Raw genomic sequence first — 27,763 nt, forward strand, 5'->3', positions numbered from 1 at the left:
AAAATCAAAAGACCATCAGAACCTCTGGTTCTTCTCACAAGGATTTTCAGAAATCTGAGATCTTTAGTTAAGGCGCACAGAATTTTCCAAACGTTACGTTGGTAATGATAGTTATTTATGTCTGGAGATTCTGATGCTACTCCTTCCTGCTTGCTTTTGCATCTAGATATAATTGTGTAAACATTAAGTGCAGCTGTGTGATCTCACAACATCTGCTTCTAGCGATATGAAGCAATGCTATAATTACAATTACTGTTGGTCAGACTAGGAACACGGATGGTTACCTATGGTTATAATAAAATTGAGTATTGCAATGGTCCACCTGGGTTAGTGCGCTGCTGCTTGAGCCTGACTACTCCTGGGTCATTAAAAAGTGAAAGATTTAAACAAAGTGAACCTCTCAGTTTTCCCTGTCTGATGAACTCTGGGCAGCAGAAGACTTTGACATTAAACATACTCTGTTAAAATGGTTTATGTGCTTGACATTTCAAAGGAAACCATTCTAACCACCGGCAACAAAGCTATTGATAGCCAACATTGAAACTCCACTAGCTGCAACTCTAAACAGCCTCTTTAAACCTCTGCACGTACATACAGTCAAGAAGGCAAATCACCCGACATCAGGTTATAGTTCAAAAGATTTATTTGAAATCACAAGCTTTCAGAGTGCTGCTCTGTCGTCAGGTGAAATGAGAGGGAAGCACATAGAACTTATGGGCAGAGCGATCAAAAGATTATACAAATGGTGAGAGTGGAGAGTCAAATAATTAATCTCTGTGGGAGACCAAGTCTGAGAGTAAAGTGTCAACAGTTGAAGCAATGACCGATAATCCCATAAAATGAAACTGAGATGATTACAAAATATTCAAAAAAAAAGGTGGTACTGGAGACAAATCAAATGACTGGAATAACAAGGAACAAAAAGCTCAGCAGGTCCAGCAACATCTGTGAAGAAACACCAGAGGAAGAGTCACCGGGACCTGAAAGATGATCTGTGATCTTTCCTCACTGACGCTGCCAGACCCACTGAGCACTTCCCCCACACCCCATCCCAAAAATAGATCTGCAGTTGTTTGGTTTTTATTTGACTAGAATAACATGATGGGTATAAGTGAGCTTTGAGAAGATTTGTAGCTCGGGTTGAGGTTCTGGGTGTAGGTTTGCTCACTGAGCTAGAAGGTTCGTTTTCAGATGTTTCATCGCCATACTAGGTAACATCTTCACTGAGCCTCCAGAGCTTTGTCTGAAAGTAAACTTTCCAGCTAAATGAGCAAACGTACACCCATGATAGCTATAACATTTGCATGCAGAGTGTATAAGCAAAGTAATAAGTAATCCAAACTGTACAAACTAAGGTGGAGAGATTGTAACAATTTATCAAGGTGATGGTGTCAAAATAGGACAGTAAGGATGATTTTTAAGAATGCAGAAGTGTGATGGGGTCACTAGTTGCGTTACTGTTTTCCCAGTATGGGTTACTTCACAACAGAGAGAGGTATGTAATCTGCCTTGAGGTCAAGAGATTGTACACACATGAGGGTAATCGCATGCCCAGCTGACCAGTTGGCATGCTGGCAGCTTCTGACATCTGCAACTAGTCCAAATTGCACAAATCAATCAGCAACCTGTCGCTAGGTGAAACTTCTTCTGAACATACACCCTGGTATATATTGACTTGGGTTTCTTCCCCCACTGTTTGAACAAAGCGACAATAAAGGGGAGGCAATAGTGGTATTGTTACTTACTGTTCATCCAGAAAATCAGATAATGTTCTAGGAACGTCAGTTCAAATTCTGCCATAGCCTAATGATGATCATGAAACAATTGTAGATTGTCAGGGGAAAAAAAAATATTGGATTAGTGGTGCTGGAAGAGCACAGCAGTTCAGGCAGCATCCAACGAGCAGCTGCTCGTTGGATGCTGCCTGAACTGCTGTGCTCTTCCAGCACCACTAATCCAGTATTTGATTTTCAGCATCTGCAGTCATTGTTTTTACCAGGGGGAAAAAAAAGTCTGGTTCAGTAATGTCCTTTTGGGAAGGAAATTGCCATCCTTGGGCTGGCCGACAGGTGACTCCAGCACAATGTGTTTAGATTAGATTCCCTAAAGTGTGGAAACAGGCCCTTTGGCCCAATCAGTCCGCACCGACCCTCCGAAGAGCAACCCACCCAGACCCATTTCACTCTGACTAATGCACCTAACAGTATGGGTAATTTAGCATGGCCAGTTCACCTGACCTGCACATCTTAGGACTGAGAGGAAACTGGAGCACCTGGAGCAAACCCACGCAGACACTGGGAGAATGTGCAAACTCCACACAGTCACCCAAGGCTGGAATCGAACCCGGGACCCTGGCACTGTGAGGCAACAGTGCTAGCCACTGTGCCATCCTAAAAATATGGAACGCTTCACGAATTTGTGTGTCAGTGTGGCCGTACCATATTTTTGTACAGTTGCAGTATGATCTCATGGTTCTGAAACTTAATCCCTCTACCACTAAAGGTGAACACATCTTATGCCTTCTTAATAAACCTATCAACCTGGGTGGCAACTTTCAAGCATCTGTGTACCTGGACACAGATCTCTGCTCATTTACCCTACCAAGAATCTTACCATTAGCCCAGTACTCTGCATTCCTGTTACTCCATCCAAAGTGAATCACCTTACACGTTTCCACATTGAACTCCATTTGCCACCTCTCAGCCTAGCTCTGTAGCTCTATGATTCTGTGTAACCTACAACATCCTCAGTCTCTATCCACAACTCTACAAACCTTGGGGGCATGATGGCTCAGTGGTTAGCACTGCTGCCTCACAGCGCCAGGGACCTGGGTTCGATTCCAGCCTTGGCCAACTGTGTGGAGTTTGCACGGTCTCCCCGTGTTTGTGTGGGTTTCCTCCAGTGCTATGGTTTCCACCCACTATCCACAATATGCAGGTTAGGTGAATGGGCATTTTAGCATGGCCAATAGTGTTAGGTGCGTCAGGGGTAAATGTGGGAAATGAGTCTAGATGGGTTATTCTTCAGAGGTCAGTGTGGACTTGTTGGGCCAAAGGGCCTGTTTCCATACTTAGGGAATCTATTCTGATCTAATCTTAGTGTCATCCACAAATTTACTAACGCATCCTTCTATGCCCTCATCCAAATCATTTATATCAATAACAAACAACAGTGGACCCAAAACAGATCCTTGTGGTACACCACCAGGATGAATATTTCCCATCAACCACCACCCTCTGTCTTCTTTCAGCTAGCCAAGTTCTGATGCAAACCGCAAAATCCCCTTCAATCCCATGCCTCAGTATTTTGTGCAATAGCCTACATGGGGAACCTTATCAAAACGCCTCACTGAAATCCATATACACCACATCAACCGCTGTACCCTCATACTCCTGTTCACCATTTCAAAGAACTCTATAAGGTTTGTGAGACACGACCTACCCTTAACAAAACCATGGTAACTATCCCTAATCAGCTTCATCCTTTCTAGATGATGATAAATCCTATCTCTTAAACCTTTTCCCACACGTTACCCATAACTGAAGTAAGGCTCACCCGTCTATAATTTACCAGGGTTGTCTCTACTCCCCTTCTTGAACGTGGGAACAACATTTGCTATCCTCCAGTCTTCTGGTAGTATTCTTGTAGACAATGAGGACATTAAGATCACAGCCAGAGGCTCTGCAATCTCCTCCCTGACTTCCCAGAGAATCTTAGGATAAATCTCATCCGGCCCAAGGGACTTAACCTTGTACTTGAGCCTTTTATCAGTATCTTTCTCTTTTAGAGGATTCTGAACCTGAAGTTTCAGTTGTACCAGAAGTTGTACCAGTTGTACAATTCTAGGTAGTTATTACATATCTATCATCCATATAATCATCAAAAATGTGGTGAAAAGTCATTAATGTTACAGAAACACTCTTTATTTCCCTTCAGAAACATCAGAAGTGAATGAGGAAGATGTTGATGATATTGTTTCAGGTTTGTGCCTTTACCTGTAAACATATGAACTTTAACCACGATGCGTGATCGCTCATATATTAACCTGAAGCTATTTGTCATAGATGATGCCAAACTTCAGCCTGAAAAGGTGGTTTCTGAACAAGAAGGTCCAGGTATATATTGTGTTCCATGATCTAATTGGTACTGTACTTAGATATTTCTTGCAAAGTGATTGATTGTCCCTTTTCCACCGTCATTGTCATTTTTGGGTTTGGGCCATGGACTTGCATTGGATTGGCCCACGTCTATGGGGCGAGGTGCAGGAATGCTTCAGAGCCATATTCTGCAGGGTAGCTCACCAGGAAACCATTGTAGTCTTATAGTTTGCCATCAAATAGTTTGGAAGAGTTTCCAGGCTGAAAATTGATTTGCTTAGCCGTTATGAATGTACCTTCCATAGCCACCAAGTCCTGGTGTAATAATCAAACCCAGATGTAGGGACAAAGTTACTGCACCACAGTCCTCTGGGTACTGTTAGAATAAACCAAAGAACTGCAGGTACTGTAAATTTGAGACAACAGATTTCTCTCAACAAATGCTGCAAGACCTGCTGAGTTTCTCCAACAATTTCTGTTTTTATCTCGAATTTGCAGCACCCTCAGTTCTCTGGTTTGTTTTAGCAGTACCCAGAGGTGCTACATGAAGCATGCTGTACAATCAGCAGCAGGGAAACAGCAGTTTACTTGGACTACTTTCAGTCCAGCCCAGGGCATTTGTTCTGCCCTGGGTGCACTGCAGTGTTCCACTGAAACCCAACACAAGCTGGAGAAACTTATCCCATGTTCCATTTCAGCACTTTGCAGTCTTCCAATTTAAACATTTAGTTCATCGACTTCAGACCATGAACTCTGTCCTTCATTATATGTGTTTGCTCCTTTTCACCCCTCTCCCACCATCACATTTAGTGTCTGCGTATGGTTGACTCTTAACTCCCCTCGGGCCAATTAGAGTTAGGCAGTAAGTGTTGGCCTGACCTCTGTGACAAATTCATACCATGAACTGCAGACAAAAATACAGCATAAGTATAACTCATAAAAGTGCAGCAACCCTCCACTGTCATTGGAAAGCAGTCCTTTTCCCTTTTTTAATACTAAATGAGAAAAGGATTGCTTTCCAATGACAGTGGAGGGTTGCTGCACTTTTAAAAATAAGTTACTGGAACTCATTTAATACTGTGTTTTTATTTTCAATTTATGGGATGAGGTTATCGTGGAGGTCAGACCAACATTTACTGCATAACTCTAATTGTGTCTGTAATAGTCCAAAATGAAAGTTGTGGGTTTTACAGTCGTTTAAGCACTGTACATCTCTTGATTATTTTTATTTTGAAACTTTGAGAGCAAACATGAATAAAGTCTATAACAATTCAGTCATTGTTTCACAGAAATTGAGGCTTTAATCACTTAGTATGTGTGATTAATTTGAAAATCTTGCACTGATCATTGCATCAATCATAAGGCCAAATAAAAATGAAAACTACAAAAAATTGTGTATGGTTCTAGAAGAGAAAGCTTAATCTTTTCTGTTAAAATGATGCGCAATTGAATAATTTGAAACCCAGATGTTGAATTTTTTTTGTTAATTCTCAAATGCTAGTCAAGATATCCTCAATGTAACTCCTCCTTTGTTTACAGAAGGCGATACCATTGAGGGCATAGAAGTACATACAGCAGAAGGTATTAGTTTTCATTTCAAACCTGAAAATGAGTAATGATTTTCGTGTCGCTTTATGGAAATTTTCATATTATATACAGATTTTTTTTCAGTTCTATCTACTTTTTGCTATTTGATTGATTGTTTGCTTGCCTGCCTGCATTATGCTTAACATTTTATTTTTGAAACTAGTTTTATTTTAATTTCAGCTAACTAAACAGGAAAGTGAGAGGTAATTGAGATTATTTAGTCATTTGTTTACATGAAGATATATACTATCTAGCAAGAATAATTGGCTGATCAAGAATGTCTGATTATTATTTGAGGGTAAAGTGAAATTGATTGTAGCTGTGGAATGTTTTGCAATAGTTCAATTCACCAACATAACCTTTCCTTCTAACTGAGAGAACAGGCAAAGAGATTGGAAGCCAGCCAAATAATTACATTTGTTCCATTTGACCTTCCCTACATCATCGGGACAAAAGGGTGGAGATGTTCATCAATGACTGTGCAATGTTCAGCACCAGTTGCGAAGACTCGGATACTGAAGCAGACCATGTCGAAATGGATAATGCCTCGGCTTAAGCTGAAATGTGGCAAGGAACATTCACACCACACAAATAGTAGGCAGTGACCACCTCCAGTAAGAGATGATTCACCCCCTTGAAATTCAATAACATTACCATAACTGAGTCACCCCACAATCAATATCCAAGGTGGGGGGAGTTACCATTTCCTCAAAACTGACCTTCACTTGCATATAACTAGACCAGCTACAAGAGCACAGTGACTCAGTAATTAGCACTGCTGCCTCACAGTGCCAGGGACTAGAGTTCAATTCCACCCTTAGGCACCTGTCTGTGTGGAGTTTGCACATATTCCTCGTGTCTGCGTAGGTTTTCTCCTGGTGCTCCCGTTTCTTCCAGCTGTGCAAAGATTTGCAGGTTGGGTGGATTGGCCATGGGAAATGCAGGGTTAAAAGGATAGAGTATAGCTGTGGTTCTGAACGAAATGTTATCTGGAAGGTCAGAGTGGACATGATGGGCTGAATAGCCTGCTTCTACACTGTAGAGATTCTGTGAGGAGCAGCTCAGGCTAGGAATACTGCAATGAGTAACTCACCACGTTTTGAGCAGCAATCCTCAAAGCCTGTCCACTATCCACAAGTCAGAAATGTGATGGAATACTCTCCACTTTCCTGGATGGGTGCAGCTCCCACAACAGTCGAGCTTGACACCATCCAGGACAAAGCAGCCCACTTGATTGGCATCACCTCCACAAACATTCACTCCCTCCACCACTGATGCTCAGTAGCAGCAGTGTTTGCTGTCTAAAAGATGCTCTGCAGAAATTCACCAAAGTTCCTTTGGCAGCCTCCAGACTCGCCACCGCTTCCATTTAGAAGGATGGGGACAGCAGAAACATGGGACACCACCATCTACAAATTCCTCTTCAACCATTCCCTATCCTGACTTGCAAATACATTGTCATTCTTCCAATATTCCTGGGTCAGAATCCTGGAATTCCCCCTCTAAGGGCATTGTGGGTCAACTTGCAGCACATGGACTGCTGCAGTTCAAGAAGACAATTCACCTCCATCTTCTCAAGGAGCAACTAGGGACGGGCAATAAATGCTGGGCCCAGTCAGTGACACCCACATCCAACCAGTGAATAAAAAATAAAAATTTTTGAGGGAGCATTGTTCAGCTGAATAGTCCCTTGGATAAAAATAATTTCCAGTTCCTAATGAGTGTGTCAGTTTTTGTTTTAAAAATCCATTATCTTTTCAATTAAAGAATCATAGAGATGTACAGCACGGAAACAGACCCTTTGGTCCAATCCGTCCATACCGACCAGATATCCCAACCCAATCTAGTCCCACCTGCCAGCACCCGGCCCATATCCCTCCAAACCCTTCCTATTCATATACCCATCCAAATGCCGGTTTAATGTTGCAATCGTAGAGCCTCTTCCATTTCCTATGGCAGTTCGTTCCATACACATACCACCCCTCTGCATAAAAATGTTGTCCCTTAGGTCTCTTATATATCTTTCCCCTCTCACCCTAAACTTATGCCCTCTAGTTCTGGACTCCCCAGCCCCAGGGAAAAGACTTTGTCTATTTATCCTATCCATGCCCCTAATAATTTTGTAAACTTCTATAAGGTCACCCCTCAACCTCCGACACTCCAGGGAAAACAGCCCCAGCCTGTTCAGCCTCTCCCTGTAGCTCAGATCCTCCAACCCTGGCAACATCCTTGTAAATCTTTTCTGAACCCTTTCAAGTTTCACAACATCTTTCCGATAGGAAGGAGACCAGAATTGTACACAATATTCCAACAGTGGTCTAACCAATGTCCTACATGGTCGCAACATGACCTCCCAACTCCTGTACTCAATACTCTGACCAATAAAGGAAAGCGTACCAAACGCCGCCTTCACTATCCTATCTACCTGTGACTCCACTTTCAAGGAGCTATGAACCTGCACTCCAAGGTCTCTTTGTGCAGCAACATTCCCTAGGACCTTCCCATTAAGTGGATAAGTCCTGCTATGATTTGCTTTCCCAAAATGCAGCACCTCGCATTTATCTGAATTAAACTCCATCTGCCACTTCTCAGCCCATTGGCCCATCTGATCAAGATCCCATCATAATCCGAGGTAACCACTTTCGCTGTTCACGACACCTCCGATTTTGGTGTCATCTGCAAACTTACTAACTGTACCTCTTATGCTCTCATCCAAATCATTTATATAATTGACGAAAAGTAGTGGACCATTCTTTTCTCCACAGTCTAATTTGGAATCATTTGACATTTGGCATTATTACATTGCTACTAATGAGTGCAAGACAAAAAACGTTTTGGTCCAATTCATCCATGCTGACCAGATATCTCAACCCAATCTCGTCCCATTTGCCAGCATTTGGCCCATATCCCTCGAACCCTTCCGATTCATGTACCCATCCAGGTGCCTTTTAAATGTGTAATTGTACCAGCCTCTACCACTTCCTCTGGCAGCACATTTCATACACGCACTATTCTCTGCGTGAAAAAGTTGCCCCTTAGGTCTCTTTTATATCTTTCCCCTCTCACCCTAAACCTATGCCCTCTAGTTCTGGACTCCCCGACCTCAGGGAAAAGACTTTGCCTATTTACCCTATCCATGCCCCTCATAATTTTGTAAACCTCTAGAAGGTCACCCCTCAGCCTCCGATGCTCCAGGGAAAACAGCCCCAGCCTATTCAACCTCTCCCTGAAGCTCAAATCCTCCAACCCTGGCAACATCCTTGTAAATCTTTTCTGAACCCTTTCAAGTTTCACAACATCCTTCTGATAGGAAGAAGGTCAGAATTGCATGCAGTATTCCAACAGTGGCCTAATCAATATCCTGTACAGCCACAACATGACCTCCCAACACCTGAAATCAATACTCTGACCAATAAAGGAAAGCATACCAAACGCCGCCTTTGCCATCCTTTCTACCTGTGACTCCACTTTCAAGGAGCTCTGAGCCTGCACTCCAAGGTCTCTTTGTTCAGCAACACTTCCCAGGACCTTACCATTAAATGTATAAGTCCTGCTAAGATTTGCTTTCCCAAAATGCATTACCTCGCATTTATCTGAATTAAACTCCATCTGCCACTCCTCAGCCCATTGACCCATCTGATCAAGATCCCATTGTAATCTGAGGTAACCACTTTTGCTGTCCATGACACCTCCAATTTTGGTGTCATCTGCAAACTTACAAACTGTACCTCTTAAGATCACATCCAAATTATTTATATAAATGACGAAAAGTAATGGACCCAGCACTGATTCTTGTGGCACCCCATTTTCACAGGCCTCTAGTCTGAAAAACAGCCCTCCACCGCCTGTCTTCTACCTTTGAGCCAGTTCTGTATCCAAATGGCAAATTTTTGCTGTATTCCATGTGATCTAGCCTTGCTAACTTCATTATTCATCCTTCTGATTTAGTTTTGCAAATGTTTTCGGTTTCCCAATTAATAGTCCAAACAAATGGTAAGTATTCTAATGCTGCCTCCTGTATGTACTTTTTAAATTTCGGAACAAAACTAATTTCTAGATTGGCCTTAATCAAGTGCAATGAAAGAGAGAGATATATATACAAGATGTAGAGATTGTGGGTGCAGATCTGCATCTCGCCACTCTGTGGCGCAATGTAACTGTGTTATCTAACTGCATCACGTGAGTTTCTCCAGCTCCATTTAAAGTTCATTTACATTCATTTAAATGTCAGTGTGCAGGCAGGGTGATCATGACCCCAAGATTTAAATTGTGGAGCGTCCTCCAAGTGAGTGAATGCCTTTGTTATTTTTTTGTACTACAGAATCTGTGACTTATTCAGAAGTGAGTGAGCCCTCAGAGCCTGACCATCTGGAAGTAACAGGTTAGTTAGGAGCCTCATTATTTCAATTTCTCTTGCGCTCTCAACTTTTTTTCTGTTGGAAGTCTTTTTTTTGTTCGGAATCCACATGTCAGGAGTCAGCTTTGAATTTGTTTTGTTAAATTTGGTTTCTGGATTCACTGTCCAGTTCCCCATAGGACTGGTAAACTAAACTGGACAGTATAAACACTGGGTGATGACATATAAAAATGAATGTATAGATGTTTATTAATAATGTGCTTCTTTATTTTTCAGGTGAATCAAAAGATGATTTAGGCACAGTTGAACCAGGTAAAAACAAATTACATTGTTACAACATAAATAATACAGCAACCTGAGTTGACTTGCAAAGTTCCTTCCTAAATATTCCGTCATGTTGCAAATTGTGAACTGCAGTTGGATACATTTTTCCACTTTCTTTCCTCAAGATTCTGCCTGGTAATTTGGTAGGGATTGTTCACACTGCTTCATATCTTTTACCACACCTTCAATGCTGGTAGCTGCACACTGACATTAGGTGTGGAGATCAACAGGCCTACCTAGACAACCCTATCAGATCATCTAGGAAAGAGCATTGACCTGTGACAGCAAAAAAAAGTACTTTTTTTTTCAGGTAGCTGTTTAGTTTGAGTGTATTTTGCAGCCCTTCTATTCGTGGTTTAATCTGTTGTGCTTCACTGGAATGTACCTATGTGCAGCTGCCAGGTGAATTACTGATGGAAGGGAGGCTTCACAGAGAGGGACTAAGATGTTGATGACACTTGAGCTATCCAAAAAAGGTGTACAGATTTGCTGAAGTTAGCTTTGTAGTTTAGTTACTTCTGTACAGTCATAATGAGATTAGTTGTGGAGCTTTCATTTCTTGAACCATTCGGTCCTCCTACATTATGACATGGCTCTTAGTGGGGGGTTTTTTTTCTCCTTCCCTATTTTGAAAGCTTGTAGTTTTCAACAGATTTCTTGAGGTGCTGCAATAGAACAGTCATTGCACTCAAAGCATTAACTCAGTTTTCTCCCAGCATGTGTTGCCAGACCTGTGAGTTTATCCAGCAATTTCTGTTTTTGTTCTTGAGATGCTGGGTCAGTTTGAGATTTTTCTTAAACAGGCAAAGGGTAAATGAAAATTTTTTAATGACTTGGGTTTTTATCAATGATCAGTTTTATTTTCAATATTACAGAGAAAGAGCCTGGAACAACAGGTTTAGAAGAGGAAGCAACTGATGGTATGTCTACACACTGCCAGTTCTGCAATGCTTATTGAAGAATGTTATTATCTAGTGATTAAGCATGCTATACTCGAGTGAGTGTCCTGTAGTTTAACAGGAAGTACAATACCAGATCTAGTTTTCCCTTCTCTTTGGTAATGCTAAGTCTTGTGTTTAGTGACAAAATGAAGGCTATTGCTTCCTTTCAAACGAGCAAAATTGAAAGCATGATGATTGGGAATCTAAAAGGCGCAGGGTGTTTGAGCATTTTCTCCATGCTCTGTTTAGAATGAATTCTGCAACTACTTGGGTTGTTCGTTTTTGTTCTGGATCTGGTTCTGATGGATGAGCAGATCAAGTGAATCAATCATCACTAAAGGAGAATTGAAGGGGTATTGATCATGATACCACAAAGTTGAAGTTGGCAGGGGAAAGGGCAAAGAATAATCCAGGCTGAGAATTATTTACTTAGAGGGCTACCTTCAGTGGGGTGAGAGCAGACCTGGTTCAGGTAAATTGGAATCAAAGATTGAGAGGCAAAACTACAACAGAACAATGAGTTGCTTTTAAACAGAAGGTAGATTGCCACAGTCAAGAAATACTGTCACAATGCAGAAAGGGAAGACAAACAAATTCAGAGCGCTCTAGTTAGAGATCGAGAGTTGGATGAAGCAGGAACCAGGTTAAGTGCAGAAGATTTAATAGGAAGTGAAAAAGTTAAATAACACATGCAAGGAAGGGGAGACTAGCAGCCATCTTGGAGTTTAAAAGTCTCACCTTTGAGCCACTCACCATCCTGATTTGGAAATATATTGTCATTCCTTCACTCTCACTGGATCAAAATTCCGGGACACAAAAATATTGAAATAATGAAATAAATAGTCCGCATGTAGATCATAGGAATAAAAACGAAGAAGTAAAAAGTTAAGAATATCAGTCTTTCTGACCCACTCCATGCCAGCACCTAGCCTCAAGGGAGACCTCCAATTGCTTCACCTCCACCTGCACCAGACCCAACAATGTAGGTGTCCTCCCACTTTAAGCACCAACTCTTCACCGCCGAGCCCTCTTTGCTGACACTGCTAAACCCACATTCGCCCCACAGCTAAGAGTCTCTGACACATTAAATTGCTGTTCAGTGTGTTGTTAGCATTTGGCTAAGCTAAATTGAACTGTCAGAATTTGCTGTGCTTCTATTTTGTACACTACAACAGCTGAACTTCTGCCATGCTTTCCCACAATGCTATCTAATTTTAGAAAAATCTGTAATTAATATCTGATGTTTTGGATTATGTTTTGTGATCAATATGCACATAGCTTTTCTTTCTAATATCATGTTCTGAGGAACTCGCCACTATTATCCAACATTGAAACGCAGCTAAGCTGAATGGGAACTGTGATCTTTCATAGTACTTTCATGTTTTATTTTTGAAATTTCCACATTCTTGGTTTGAAGCAGAAAAAGATATCACAGAAAATATAAAATCTGTTCCATAAAATGTCAACAGAAATGACAGAGTGGGTTTGTATGTAACTTGATGTAGTAGAAAATCTACTGTAATGTTATCAAACAAAAATTGCCACTTAACCATGGAAGGACATCAGACCGAAAGTTGGATTATGGGGCATGTTTTAAAGATAAGTCAAGGGGTTCCAGGAGGGAATTCCAGAGATCAGTGAAAAGGCAGCTGAGATGGTAACCAGTGATGGAGTGATTAAAATCGAGCCTTCACAAGACTTGTAGGGTTTAAGATGAAAAATAAAAGGTATGGAGAGATTTGGTGAAAATTTTAAAATCAAAGTGTTGCCTGATTGTTAGCCATTGTAAAGATCAGCAAGCATGCATGAAGGGTGAACAGGGCTTGTGTGAGATGGCATATGACAAATGCTTGGATATGCTTAGGTTTGAGTAGTGTAAAAGATAGGAGGTTGGCCAGGAGAGTTTTCATTTTAGCCTGTGTCCACTTCAAAGTCCTGATGTTGAGGTGCCAGTGTTGGACTGGGGTGGACAAAGTTAAAAATCATACAACACCAGGTTATAGTCCAACAGGTTTATTTGGAAGCCCAAGTTTTCAGAGCACCGCTCCTTCATCAGGTAGCTAGTGGGGCAGCTAGCTACCTGACGAAGGTGCAGCGCTCCAAAAGCTTGTACTTTCAAATAAATTTGTTGGACTATAACATGGCATTGTGATTTTTAACAGCATCCAAGTAACAGAACACCCATTTTTCTACATTGGTTTGTGTAGTATGATCAGTTTTACACAAAGCTTCCTCTACTCTGCAGTGCAATGTTTTTGAATTCAAGTTTTATTGAGCATTTTTCCAGTATCAGTTATCCACTTTGCCAATTTTTTTATTGAATTGTCAATAATTTTTGATCATTAGTCTGTGTGTTGTGTGAAATTGAGCAGATCGGAAGGAATATTTAGACTTGGGAGAGAGGGTTCTTCTGTTCCAACAATCGGGGACAGGCTTTGAATGTTGATGGTAGTGGTAAATAGAATATCATTGATTGTAACAATCAAAATTCTTCTCTTTATTTGTCTTTTAAATTTTAAATGTGAACTTTAAAATAATTGATTCCTAAACTTATAGAATTGTTTGAAAAACTGTTTCTCTCTTTGCTACTTGCTTTTCTCAGAGCCACATACACTATCAGAAGATAAACTAAAGGAAATGCCATCAGGTATTTACATTTTCCATGTTTTACACCTTTTATCCATGTCCATCAAGCATAATAAGATACGGTGAGAGGGCAAGTAAGTGGATCTAGGGCTACAAAAAGATCAGCTATGATCTTATTGAATGGTGGAGGAGGCTTGAGGGACAGATGCCCTACTTCTAGTTTGTATGTATGAACTACTTGAATGTAGGCAAAGTCAGTAGTCACACGACACAGGTTATAGTCCAGCTGGTTTATTTGAAATCATAAGCTTTTGGAACACTGCTCCTTCATCAAGTAAAGACTTCTGGTGTCATGTGACTTCTGATTTTATCAAGGAGAAAGTGAGGACTGCAGATGCTGGAGTATCAGAATCAAAAGTGTGGTGATGGAAACGCACAGCAGGTCAGGCAGCATCCAAGGAGCAGGAGAATCAATGTTTCAGGCAAGAGCCCTTTCTGATAAAGAGTTCTTGCCCAAAACGTCGATTCTCCTGCTCCTTGGATGCTGCCTGACCTGCTGTGCTTTTCCAGCACCATACTCTAAATTCAGATTTTATCTACCCCAGTCCAACACTGGCACCTCCACATCATGCTTGAATTTGGAAGATCATGAGTGCAAATGTGATTTTAAAAGAGCATGCTAATTGCTATGTTTATTTTTGAAAATAAAACAGTAGTATCTATAGGTTTCTATCACTTGGGTTTTCCTCCATTTGGTAAATTAGGTCATATCATGTTGGCTTCATTGCATTGTATTCCTTTATTAGTGAAACCATATGGCATAAAGTTCAGGTGAATCGATGTTATTAGTATAATTGAATTACTTCCTTTCAGAAAACTAAAATAAGTGGAGTGTGCACATGCCAACCATTTAATAGCTTTTTATAGCATTCCTGGGTTCTTCCTGCTACCTGTAAATATTTGAAATTAAATATTTCTCTTTAAATTAGTACTTTGGGCATTATGCTACTTCATTGGAAATTAAATCATGCAGTTTATTAATCTGTTATAAACTGAACAGTGATAACTTGGCAATGGAATTAATTATGCAGAATTCCTTTAGTGTATTGATATTTTCAAATCAATTGTTAATGTCTGAGTGCACACAGTAATTAAAAAATGCCCTGCAATTAACATAGTGAACAAAATAGACAATATTAATCAACGTTCTACCAGTTTGTGTGACATGTCACATTTGCCTTAATCAAATTGAGACATACCATAAAGTACATAGAAACACAAAGTACATAGGTTGTAGTTACTAACTGCGCTTGGAATAAAGACATGTTACACAAGGCTATAGTCTTGACAGATACCAGGTTATTTTTGCTAGGTTACTTTTTTTTAAAAGTTAATGTTTAATAAAGTCTTCCAGCAACTCTCAGTATCCCTTGGACTACTATGAAAAGCCATAAGCAAGTTGAAACATTGAGAATTTGGATCTCACCTTTTTCCCTCGAGATCTGTAATTATTTATTCTGTATTGTCATTAACAATAGTTACATAATAACTTTCACTTTTGTATGTGTATATTGTGAATTTAAGTACATAAGAAATTAGCGCACAAACCAATTATTCATTTCTGTCTGAGAATTATGAAGCATTAATAGCAAATGCTTTCAATTTACTTTGGTTTAGATGCATGTTTATTTTTTCTTAACTTTCAAATAACCAGAGACCCACAATAACCTTAATGAGCATTTTAGAATTTGGGAAAATGTTTTGAACCACTGGAAAGAACAGCTGTAATTGTATTTACAAGCTATAACATCTTAAAGCACCCACTGAGCATTCAAACATAAGATGCACTGAGAATGAAGTATTTAAAGGATTCTTTCTTTACTGTTGTCTATGTCTCACATTCTGGATTAGTGGGGCTGGAAGAGTGCAGCAGTTCAGGCAGCATCCAAGGAGCTTCGAAATCAACGTTTCTGGCAAAAGCCCTTCATCAGGAATAATTTTACTATGTCTCACATTCTACAATCTAGGGAAAGTTATTATGTACCTCCTGGAAGTTGACTAAAGATATTTGAATTCTTTGCCATGAAAGAACTAGGAAGAAATGGTACTGGTACTGATTATCAAAATTTTTAAGCTATTAAGTGTTAAACAGCTCAGAATCATTTTACCAAATCCATTTAATATTTATTATTTTATTCTTTGAATTTCCTTTGAATACACCATATCTGCATGTAATGCAAAACTTGCTGACAGTAGACATTTTTTTAAATCATAAGACTTCTTTCAATGCCTAGCCCATTCAGAATTCTACAAAGATTACTCATGAGAACTTGAGAGATGTTAGCACATTGGTTTTGAAAAGTTACTTTCTCGATGCTTCCCTCATGACTCTGTACCACAGCCAATCAAATATGAGATTTAGTTGGAATCCAAAGCGCGCACATTACAGGTTGGGTGATGCAATGCAAGATATCGGTCTAGAAAGGGTTTTGAACAGGTATTGTGTGCATTGTGTCCAAAAAGGGAAACTGGAGTGTCTCAAATGTTTATAGCTTAGGCTTTGTTTAAACAGTGCAGTGAAGTGCTGGTGTCGGTCATGCTTTCTCACATTGAATGTGTAGATTTCATGGTGCCAGCCTTGCCAGCAGTGTGAGGCGAAGAGATTGTGGCCTCCAGTAACCATCCAGATTTGTTGTGGAGGTGGGTGGAGCTCACATACTGAGTCCACACCAGTTTTAAAAGTAACTAAACATCTCTGTTTGGTAGATGAGAGCCAAAAACAGGTGTAAGGCACCTAATGAACACTTATAATAATCTTGAAGAGTATTTTACTCAGCTACCCAGGGTAAGATAAGAACCCATAGTGTTAGAGCCACGATACTAGCATAGATAGAATATTGGCTGTCTGGCAGAGAGCAAAAGAGCAGGGTTAAAAGGGTCCTTCTCAGAATGGCAGCCAGTGACTAGTGTTGTTCTGCAAGGGTCGATGTTGACACTCAACTTTTCACTTTATTCATTCATGATCTAGATGAAGGAACTGAGGGCATTCTGGCTAAGTTTGCAGATGGAACAAAAGGTAGATTGGGTAGTATTGAGGAGGCAGGGAGGCTACAGAAGGATTTGGACAGGTTAGAGTGGGCAAAGAAATGGCGTATGACGTAGGTCATGTGAGGTCACGCATTTTGTTAGGAAGAATAGAGGCATATTCTAAATGGAGAGAGAAATTCAGAAATATGAAGTCTGAAGGGACTTGAGAGTCCTGGTCCAGTTTTCTCTTAAGGTAAACTTGCAAGTTGAATCGGTCGTTAGGAAGGCAGATACAATGTTGGCATTTATTTCGAGAGGACTAGAATATAAAAGCAGGGCTAAGATGAAAGTGGTGCTGGAAAAGCACAACAGGTCAGGCAGCATCTGAGGAACAGGAAAATTGATGTTTTAGACAGGAGCCCCTCATTAGGAATTCCTGACCTGCTGTGCTTTTCCAGCACCACTCTAATCTTGTCTCTGATCTCCAGCATCTGCAGTCCTTATTTTCACCTATAAAAGCAGGGCTGTATGTCTGAGGCTTTATAAGACTCTGGTCAGACCACATTTAGAATATTGTGAGCAATTTTGGGCCCCATACCTCAGGAAGGATGTACTGGCCCTGGAGCAGGTCCAGAGGAGGTTCATGAGAATGATCCCAGGAATGAAAGCTTAACATATTAGGAGCATTTAAGGACTTTGGGTTTATTCTCAATGGAATTTAGAAGTAAGAGGGGATTTCTAATTGAAACTTACAGAATGCTGAACGCCTGGACAGAGTGGACTTTGGGAAGATGTTTTCATTAGCAGGAGAGACAAGGCTCAGTGGTTAGCACTGCTGCTTCACAGCGCCAGGGACCCGCGTTTGATTCCAGCCTTGGGCGATTGTCTGTGTGGAGTTTGCATATTCTCCCCATGTCTGCGTGGGTTTCCTCCGGGTGCTCCAGTTTCCTTCCACAGTCCAAAGATGTGCAGATTAGGTGAATTGGTCATGCTAAATTGCCCGTAGAGTTAGGTGCATCAGTTAGGGGGAATGGGTCTGGGTGGGTTACTCTTCGGAGGGCCAGTGTGGACTAGTTGGGCCAAAGGGCCTGTTTCCACACTGTGGGGAATCTAATCTAATCATGACCCAAGAGCACAGCCTTAGAGTAAACGGAAGACCTTTTTAGATCAGAGATGCGGAGGAACATCAGCCAGAGAGGGGTACATCTATGGAATTCATTGCCACAGAAGGCTGTGGAGGTCTGGTCATTGAGTGTAATTAAGACTGAGAGAGGTTTTTGTTGTCAAGGAGATCAAAGGTTACAGGGAGAAAACGAGTGAATGGGTTTAAGAAACTTATCAGCCATAATTGAGTGGTGGAGTAGACTTGATGGGTTGAATACCCTAATTTCCGCTCCTTGTGGTCTCCCTGAAAAATGAACTGAATAAATTTTGGGTTTAACACTTTTCAGATGACTTTGAAACACAGGACATTGTTTATTGAAATTGGGCCTCATTGCAACCATTTTTAAAAATTCATTGTTGGGTTGTGCTCATTATGGGCTGGGCCAGCGTTTGGTGCTTGTCTGGAATTGCATTTTGGAAAGTAGTGGTGAATCATCATCTTGGATCATTGCAGCCTCTTATGTAGTGGCTTGGTACAACTGGGTGACTTGCTTGGCTTTTAAGAGCAGTTCAGAATCAACCAAGTTGCTGTGGGTCTGGAGTCATGTGGGCAGGTAGTGACAGAACAATATTGTGACTGAACAATCAACCAGAAATCCAGGCCAATGCTCTGGGGGCATGGGTTAGAGTTCCACCATGGGAGATGGTGAAATTTAATTGGAATTGAAAAGTTACCTGACCATAAATCAATTTTCATAGAAATGCCATAGGACAGAGTCTGTCACTTCCACTTGTTCTGGCTTGTGCGTGACTCCAAATAGGCACGGTAAAGTGTTTGTCTCTTAACTGCCTTTTAAAAGGCTTATCAAGCCATTAATAAAACGTCCATCTCCAAGAGAATTGAACCATCTCGACCTCTAGTGGTTTGCCATCATTGAATCTCCCTTATTAATATCATGGATGTTACCTTTGACCAGAACCTGAAGAGCAGACTTGATCTTCTCTGGGAGTAATCCCTCACCTGACGACTCAATAGTTGTTCACCATCAACAAGACATATGTCAGATATGTGATGGAATATTTCTCTCTTGCCTGGATGAGTACAGTTCCAACAACAGTTGAAGCTCATTACCATCCAGGATAAAGCTCCGTCCACCACTTTTAGAATCTACTCCCTTCACTATTGACACCCTCTAGCAGCAGATAACAATATGCACTATGACAATTCATCAGGGTTCCTTAGGCAGCACCTGTGATCTCTTCCATCTAGGCAGACAAGAGCAGCACACACATGTGACTGGTATCACTGTTTCTTTAGTGTCACTTGGTCAAAGTCCTGGATCCTCCTCCCTAGTAGCATTGTGGGCCTACCTGCATAAAATGGACTTCAGCGGGTCAAGAAAGCTGCTGACCACCCCCAGATGAAAGGCGATTAGGAATGAGCAATAAATGCTGCCCAGTCAGTGAAGACCACAATCCATGAATTAATGGATAAAGTTTCTGATTTCCAGCATTAGCAGCTCTTTTAGTTTTTAATAAACAGAAATGTAGGTCAGACCGGGCAAGCATGGCAGATTTCCTTTCCTAAAAGGCAGAAGTGAACAAATAGGTGTTTGCACAAATTGTTGGTCAATTCGTAGTTACTATTACTGCAACAAACTTTTAATCCAAAATGCTATTCAATGATAGCTGCTGCTGGAGTTTGAGTTCAGTGGTGGAATTTGAACCCATGTTCGTGAGACATGAACTTAGGCCTCTGGATGAGCTGTTTCAGTGACTTTGTTATTATGCAATCACCTCCCCAATTTCTACGCAAGAATGAAGAACTGCTGTTGGCCAATTTGTCCTTTGAGCCTAATTGGAAATTTAACAAATTCATTGCTTATTAACCTCAACTTCACCTTCTCCTGATACTTGTTTTAAGAAAACCTGTGGATTTTGCATGTCATTGGCTGGGCCAGCATTTTTTTGCCCATCTCTTATTGCTCTTGAAGGTGTTGGTCAGCTGCTTTCCTGAATAGTCCATCTGGTGTGGGTCGACCCACAATGCCCTTAGGGAGGGGATTCCAGGATTTTGATCCAGCAACACTGAAAGAATGGCAACATGTTTTTAAGTCAGGATGGTGAATTAGTTGGAGGGGATCTTGAAGGTGGTGTGTTCCCATGTATCAGCTGCCCTTTACCTTCTAGATGGAAGTGTTCATGTGTTTGGAAGGTGCTGTCTGAGGATCTATGAATTTCTGCAATGCATCTTGTCAATAGTACACACTGCTACTATGAGCATCAATGGTGGAGGGAGTGGATATAGTGCCAATCAAGAAGGCTCCTTTGGCACTGATTGTGTCAAGCTTCTTGAATGTTGTTGGAACTGCTCCCATCCAAGCAAGTGGGGAGTATTCAATCACTTCTGACTTGTGCCTTATAGACAGGCAGGCTTCGGGGAGTCAGGAGGTGAGTTACTTGTTATCCTGTGTCTTGGATGTGCACTCAGCACCAATAGCTGTCTAAGTTAATGGTTTCCAAAGATTAACAATCGCTCAAGTGAAGATTTTTTTTTGTTGTTTCCATTAGTCCTAAATGGCTGACCTTTTTTTTGGGTACTCTAGCCCCATGTTCTGCATTTCCTAGTGAGGTGAAAAATTGTGTCAGCATCTGTCCTGACAAGCCTCTTTAAAATTCTTCTGTATGTTTCCACAGGATTGCCTTTCATTTCTGTAAACCTCAAGGGATACCTTCTATCTATGTATTCTCTCTGGCACTTAACACCCTCTGGGTCCTTCGAAAAAATTTCAGTCAGTGTTGAAGTAGGCCACCCACAAGTTCAAACTGTGATTAAGGAAAACAAATTAATAGCTTAATGAGTGCTTGAGATGTGTACTACATAAGCAAATGCTGGATAAGCAAATGGATTTGTTTATTTTGTGTGTGTGTGGACGCCTTACAGGCCTCGCATGATATTAACAGAATATTTGTCTTTAAGATTTTGAAGAGGGGCAAATCTTTTATTCTTCCACAGGATGTGCTTGTCACTGGTAAGACCAGCATTTACTGTCATTCAGTAATTGTCCTTGGAAGTGAGTAGCATGTTAGACCATTTCAGAGTCAGGCACATTGTGCTACAGTAATAGGTCAGACTGGGTAAGGACAGCAAGTTTCATCCCTGAAGGACGTTATTGAGCCAGATTGATTTTTAGAACAGCTTATTAGTTTCATGCTCACCATTATTGATACTAAGATTTTCATTATGGAGTTTTTTTAAACTGAATTCAGCATTTGTTTTGAATTTGTCTGAATCATTAGTCCAGGTCTTTGGATTATCAGTCCAGAAGCATATACAGCTGTACTCCCTTAAGACCATTAAACATTTTCAATCCTTTTAAAATAAAAAAAATGCCTGTCTGGTTGTGTTGCTGGACAGCCCAGTATTTATTTCATAATCACTATCAGTGAAAGGATATCACTCAGATTGTGTAACATGTGTGAAGCTTAAAAAAAGGAAAAAGTATGATGTTCTTTGATTTCCTCAATTTGGTTGTGCACAGGTCTGTATGTGCAAGATGGAACTACTTTTAGTACCTGAGGAGAACATCCTATAGGAGATGGGGAATGCATTCAAACCAGAAATAAAAACAAAGTATTAACAATACTCAGGTCTGGCAGCATTTGCTGAGAGAATTGTTTTAATCTGCTCCTTCTATTGCTACTGGAATGCATTGACAATACTATAACACTACGTCCTGAACCACAAGGTTCCTGATCATGGGTTAAAAACTGAGGAGCAATTAAAGTAAATGGCATGTCTAAGGTAAATAGAATGCCCAGAGCCTGAATTTCAATTAAAATAAATTGTGACCGATACCAATTACCATATTGGGCTGAGGATTCTGGCTGCAGGTTTGGCGATCCATGGAGAGACTGCAGAAAAATACCAGTGGGCAAGATTTGAGTGAGAACAGAGCATTCAGTCGACTATCATGCCCCTTGTGTCCTGTCTAATTATAAATGTAAACTTCAGTATTTTAACCAAATGATAATACTGCTAAAGGTCAGCCAAACCTCATGTGAAACCTAATTGAAAAGCAGAATATTATAGATGCAAAAATCTGAAATAACAACAGAAAATGCTGCAAAAACTCAACAGGTCAGAGTGTTCTGACGAAAGCTCAACAATCTGAAAAGTTAGCTATTTTTCTCTCCACAACTGCATACTGAGCAGCTGAATGTTGCCAGCATTTTCTAAGATTTTTCTAGAGAAGAAACAGCTGCTTGATTTCATTGTTAAATGGTGTCAAAACTACTCGATGGTACTCGTGCATTCTCCTGCACTTTCAGAATCTGGTGTCTCCTCTCTTCTCCACCTCTCTTCACCCACTGTCTTCCCCCTCCTTCCCCTCGCTCCCCCCCCTTCGCTCCCCCCCCTTCGCTCCTTCCTCTTTGCTTCTCTCCCCCGCCCCCCACCGCCGCTTTGGTTTAGACACAATTCCCCCGATCGTTGATACTATAGTTTTTGTTGTTGGAGGTCAGTCATGTCAACCCCTGGACATTTCTACAAAATTTCTTCAGGTTAATTTGGCCCAGTCAGTTTTAGCTGGTTATCAGTGAATTTCAGTACATCGTGAGATCAGAAATGGGGATGTTTGTTGCAGTGTACCTGATGTGTCATTTGCAACTCCTGAGATACTGAAGCCGTCTTTGTCGATGTTCACATCTGAGTGTATAAAGTTCAAGCTTTGGCTGAAAAGTAACAAACTGCATGTACACCATACAGTCAACATGCAATGACTGTCTCCAGCAAGAGAGAATCTCGCCATCCACCTTTGACATCCAATGGCTTTACCATCATCGAATCATTCACTGCCAACATCCTGAGCATTACTATTGACCAGAAATCGAACTGAGCCAGTTTAAGAATACAGTGGTGGACTCTCTTTTTGTCATAGTGGTCAGTACATCTGGACCAGAAAGTCCGGGTTTAAGACTTGCTTACTTCGGACATATTGAGTCAAAACAAGTTGATTCAAAAATGTTTACAAATACTGTGATTGAAAGAGGAGGTCGTGGGCAGGAATTTTGCAATAAGTAACACACCACCAGTTTTCCCATTGCTTTTCCATTACATACAAGATACAAGTCAGGAATAGAATGGAATACTTTCCAGTTCCCTTTGTGTACAATTCTAACAACACTTGTAAAAAATTATTCTCTTTTTCTATATTTCTGTTTGTGGAATGAATTGGGAAAGGATTTCTGTTTTTTCAAAAAAAAAATTATGGAATGGATTACTGCACGTTTGAAGTGCAGGATACCTAAGGACACTCTTTGTAAATGTTGTTTACACAGCTGTTTATTTAAACATGGGGTGAGGGTAGTAAAGGAGAGCTAGAGATGAGTACAGTGGGAGATTCAGACAGCAGTTAGTTGCTGACTGGTTTGTGGGATGCTGACCACTTGTCTATGAGCAAGACCATCTGTCCACCAACAGCAGTATGATTGGCTTCCAGGTAACCTAGCAGCTAGTGGGTGTGAAGTTTTGGTCAGAAGCCATCAGACCTCTGGAGAGGAAGAAGTTGGCCTTTTCTCTGCAATAAAACCATCTCAAACCTGAAGAAAGCCAAATTCTGTTTCCCTCATCAGTTGTTGTAAGCTGTGGCTTTTAACCAATAGGTCAGATTTGATTAGTGTGAGCTAGTCAACCCCTGCAAGCAAGTAAATGTAACTGGAGAAAAGAGATTGAGGAGCAGCAAGTCCTGATGAGCTAAAAAGAAAAGGGTGGGCTGCTGTCCAGAGGGCTGGTGTGGATTCAGTGGGCCAGATAGCCTGCTTCAACACACATGGAGGGATTCAATGATTCAATATAGGTAGCTTAGAATTGATTTTTACATTGTGATACACTTGTGAAGTTATGGACATTTTATAACTTAAGAATTGCCGTGTGAAATATAAACTGATTATGTGCAATACTTACAACTTGACTTTCACCCACTTGGATTTTCTTAATTGCTTGTCCATGACAAAACTTTATCAGATTTTTATTAATAGCACTGTTTTTCTTCTTGGTACTAACCTGCAGCATCCAACATTATTCTTAGCATGAATTTAGATATCTTTAATATGATGAAATTCAACTGGAGTCATTAATAGAGCTTCCTATCTCCCACGGGATGAGGGTGTATTTAAGAAACACAAAACACTCTGGTTCAATCGTGTAGTATTTCTCGGATATGCATGTTCAATCCATTGATATGGTTTTTCTGTTAGACAAGGAGAGAGAACTAAGCATTGTTTTTAAGTATAGCAATATAATGTCCTCAATTCAACTCCCCATACGATTAGTGGGTTCTTAAATTTTTGATTTTGCTTTAAGCATCTCACTAATTTACTTTTGCCAACATATTTTTTTGTAAATGTGTATGGTGTTTGAAAAGCAAGTTGTGATTTATATCCAAAAGAGTAGCATATTAGAGCGCCATTCTCTGTTGGAATGGGCTATGTGTTCAGCTGCATGCAGTTCTTTTGTCAAGCCAACCTTTGTTTTATTTCTATTTTGTAGAAAGAGAAATTTTCTATTTATTTTTCACCTTCTTAGGTCTACTGATGAGAGAAACATGTAATTTACTTCCTTACAACTCTTGTACTCAACATAGTAGCAAAATGTGAGTTTGAAGTGTATTTTTGATACATTGTTTGCTACACTCAGCCAGTTTAAATGATCGATCATAATGTGCCTCATTTATGCTTGCTATATTGTGCACAGATACCAATTCTCTGCGAACAAAATCAGTGTTTTAAGACTTTAACTTTTCTTGAATTGTTCAGAAGCTTGGAAAGCCTATAGTTCCCATTTGCATTACCTTGGCTGATCACTTCCCTATCATAGTCATGGAGATGGGCAGCACGGAAACAGACACCTTAGTCCAACTCATCAATGCCGATTAGATATCCCAACCCAATCTAGTCCCACCTGTCAGCACCCGGCCATATCCCTCCAAACCCTTCCTATTGATATGCCTATCCGGATGCTTTTTAAATGGTGCAATTGTACCAGCCTCCACCACTTCCTCTAGCAGCTCATTCCATACACATACCACGCTCTGTGTGAAAAAGTTGCCCCTTAGGTCTCTTTTATATCTTTCCCCTCTCACCCTAAACCTATGCCCTCTAGATCTGGATGCCCCCGCCCCTGGGAAGAGACTTTGTCTGTTTATCCTATCCATGTCTCTCATGATTTTATAGACCTCTATAAGGTCACCCCTCGGCCTCCGATGCTCCAGGGAAACAATCCCAGCCTATTCAACCTCTCCCTATTAGAGTTCAAATCCTCCAAGCCTGGCAACATCCTTCTGATAGGAAGAAGATCAGAATTGCACGCAGTATTCCAAAGTGGCCTAACCAGTATCCTGTACAGCCACAACATGACCTCCCAACACCTGAAATCAATACTCTGACCAATAAAGGAAAGCATACCAAACGCCGCCTTCACTATCCTATCTACCTGCGACTCCATTTTCAGGGAGTTATGAACTTGTACTCCAAGGTCTCTTTGTTCAGCAACACTCCCTAGGACCTTACCATTAAGTGTATAAGTCCTGGTAAGATTTGCTTTCCCAAAATGCTTCACCTCGCGTTTATCTGAATTAAACTCCATCTGCCACTTCTCAGCCCATTGGCCCATCTGGTCAAGATCTCGTTGTAATCTGAGGTAACCCTCTTCGCTGTCCACTACACCTCCAATTTTGGTGTCATCTGCAAACTTACTAACTATACCTCTTATGCTCGCATCCAAATCATTTATAAAAAGTAGTGGACCATTCTTTTCTCCACAGTCTAATTTGTGATCATTTGAAATTTGGGATTATTAAATTTCTGTTAATGAGTGCAAGACCAAATCCTTTAGTAATGTGTCTGTCCCCTCAACAATATTCAACTTACTTACTGTCAGATGCACAGTTGCAACAGTATGTGGCATTTATAAGATGCACTGCACAAGTCACCACAACTACTTCATGGCAGCTTGTAAATACGTCAGTGTTACCGCACACAGAACAGTGGTTGCAGATTCATAGGAGCCAGTACTTACAAGATGCCTTCCAAGTTGTACACCATCCCAGTTTTGGACTGTTGTTCCTAGGTGAAGATATTAAATCCAGCATTGCTGTTGCCAGCAGTTCACTGCACCCACTGGAGTGCTGTGGTTCAAGGCAGCAGCTCGAGCGGTTAGGAATGGGTAACACATGCTGGCCTTGCCAGCAATGTGCGTATTCATGAAATAATCTTTTAAGATATTTGTTATTTGGAAGCTGAATGCAGAATGAGTAATAAATAAGGTTTGTATAAAAGTGTGCACAATAAGTAATTTAGGTATCTTTTCAGTATAAAAACTAATTTGAATGAATTTTACTTAAAATTCCGATTTATATACAGTGTGACAGGATCCATCAACATATCATTGACATACCTTTTAACAAAATCTGTAAGCAAATGAAAATAGGAATCGGCGTCTCCTAACCTATTGTAATTATGTCTTTGCTGATCACGTTTTGAATTATTAGAATAAATCCAATGGAAACACAGGTACATGATTTCACTTGTAAATTGTTTTCTCTGTAACCGTCCATTCAAATTCAAATTGAACTATTCATTGAAATCTTTCTGGGAAGCTCACCAGCTTCCTTTCCTCTATCTCTAGATTGGCGTTTACATAAATTTTATCCACATCATGTGAATTACAAGGAAATAAGAGCAAACTATACCTGATTGCCAAGATATTACTCCGGCTTTTTCAGTATAGCAGTTGGGATGTTATGTTGAGGTTATACAGAGTGTTGGTGCGACCTCTTCTAGAATACTGTGTCCAGTTCTGGTTGCCCAGTTATAAGAAGGATATTGTTAAGCTGGAAAGAATTCACAAGAGAATTACCAGGATGTTACCAGGAATGGAGGGTTTGTGTCACAAGGAGAGGCTGGAAAGGCTGGGGCTGTTTTCCCTGCAGCGTAGGAGGTTGAGGGGTGACCTTATAGAAGTATATAACATTATGAGGGGCATGGATAAGGGAAAAGATATAAAAGGGAACTGAATGGCAACTTCTTCACACAGAGGGTGGTGTTTATGTGGAATAAACTGCCAGAGGAAGTGGTAGAAGTGGGTATAGTAACAACATTTAAAAGGCATTTGGACAGGTACCTAAATAGGAAATGTTTAGAGGGAAACGGGCCAAATATTAGCAAATGAGACCAGTTTAGTTTGGGGAACTTGATCAACGTGGACAAATTGGAAGAAAGGGTCTGTTTCTGGGCTGTCTAACTCTTTGACTCTGTATGTAGTTTGAGGAACTATGTTAACATGGTGACAAGTAATAATTGCACAGTTTAATGACCAAGCTGCAGCTTTGCAAACATAAGATTCAAAGATGGACTAGTTCTCTCCTCGCCACAGTTCAAATGCCGTCATTTTCTGGGAGGTCACTAATTTAGTGCGTGCATTTATCTTGTTCCAAGATATGGACATTGTCCTGAATTGTGTGGCTTATCTTTCACTGACATTAATATATGTGTACTTGTGTATCTCACACTTAGTATTACTTCAACGTATTGATGTGAACCAGACAATTCTTTTTCTCATGATGTGGCATGTCATCCAAATAATTTGCTTTTCATTCCCTTTGGCTATTCTTTGTGGAATGTTGAACTATGGTTTGCACAGATCACATTCTAAGGCAGTTATACTAATATATTATCCCCAG

General features: G+C 40.6%; 1 protein-coding gene across 16 annotated transcripts in view; it reads left to right on the plus strand.

Moving 5' to 3' along the window:
- unm_hu7910 (un-named hu7910) overlaps positions 1 to 27,763 on the plus strand; it is a 230,793-nt gene that overhangs the window by 116,455 nt on the left and 86,575 nt on the right. For 10 of the 16 annotated variants that reach the window (XM_072571569.1, XM_072571572.1, XM_072571567.1 and 7 more), the window contains 7 exons: positions 3,937 to 3,981; positions 4,065 to 4,115; positions 5,637 to 5,678; positions 10,006 to 10,065; positions 10,318 to 10,353; positions 11,241 to 11,285; positions 13,909 to 13,953. In XM_072571569.1, the coding sequence (XP_072427670.1) occupies positions 3,937 to 3,981; positions 4,065 to 4,115; positions 5,637 to 5,678; positions 10,006 to 10,065; positions 10,318 to 10,353; positions 11,241 to 11,285; positions 13,909 to 13,953 (324 nt within the window). The remainder of the gene's footprint in view (positions 1 to 3,936; positions 3,982 to 4,064; positions 4,116 to 5,636; positions 5,679 to 10,005; positions 10,066 to 10,317; positions 10,354 to 11,240; positions 11,286 to 13,908; positions 13,954 to 27,763) is intronic. The other 6 variants (XM_072571566.1, XM_072571571.1, XM_072571564.1 and 3 more) reach the window with 4 other exon arrangements.

This window comes from Chiloscyllium punctatum, chromosome 5, assembly GCF_047496795.1.
Source record: "Chiloscyllium punctatum isolate Juve2018m chromosome 5, sChiPun1.3, whole genome shotgun sequence".
In the NCBI taxonomy this organism is placed as follows: Eukaryota; Metazoa; Chordata; class Chondrichthyes; order Orectolobiformes; family Hemiscylliidae; genus Chiloscyllium; species Chiloscyllium punctatum.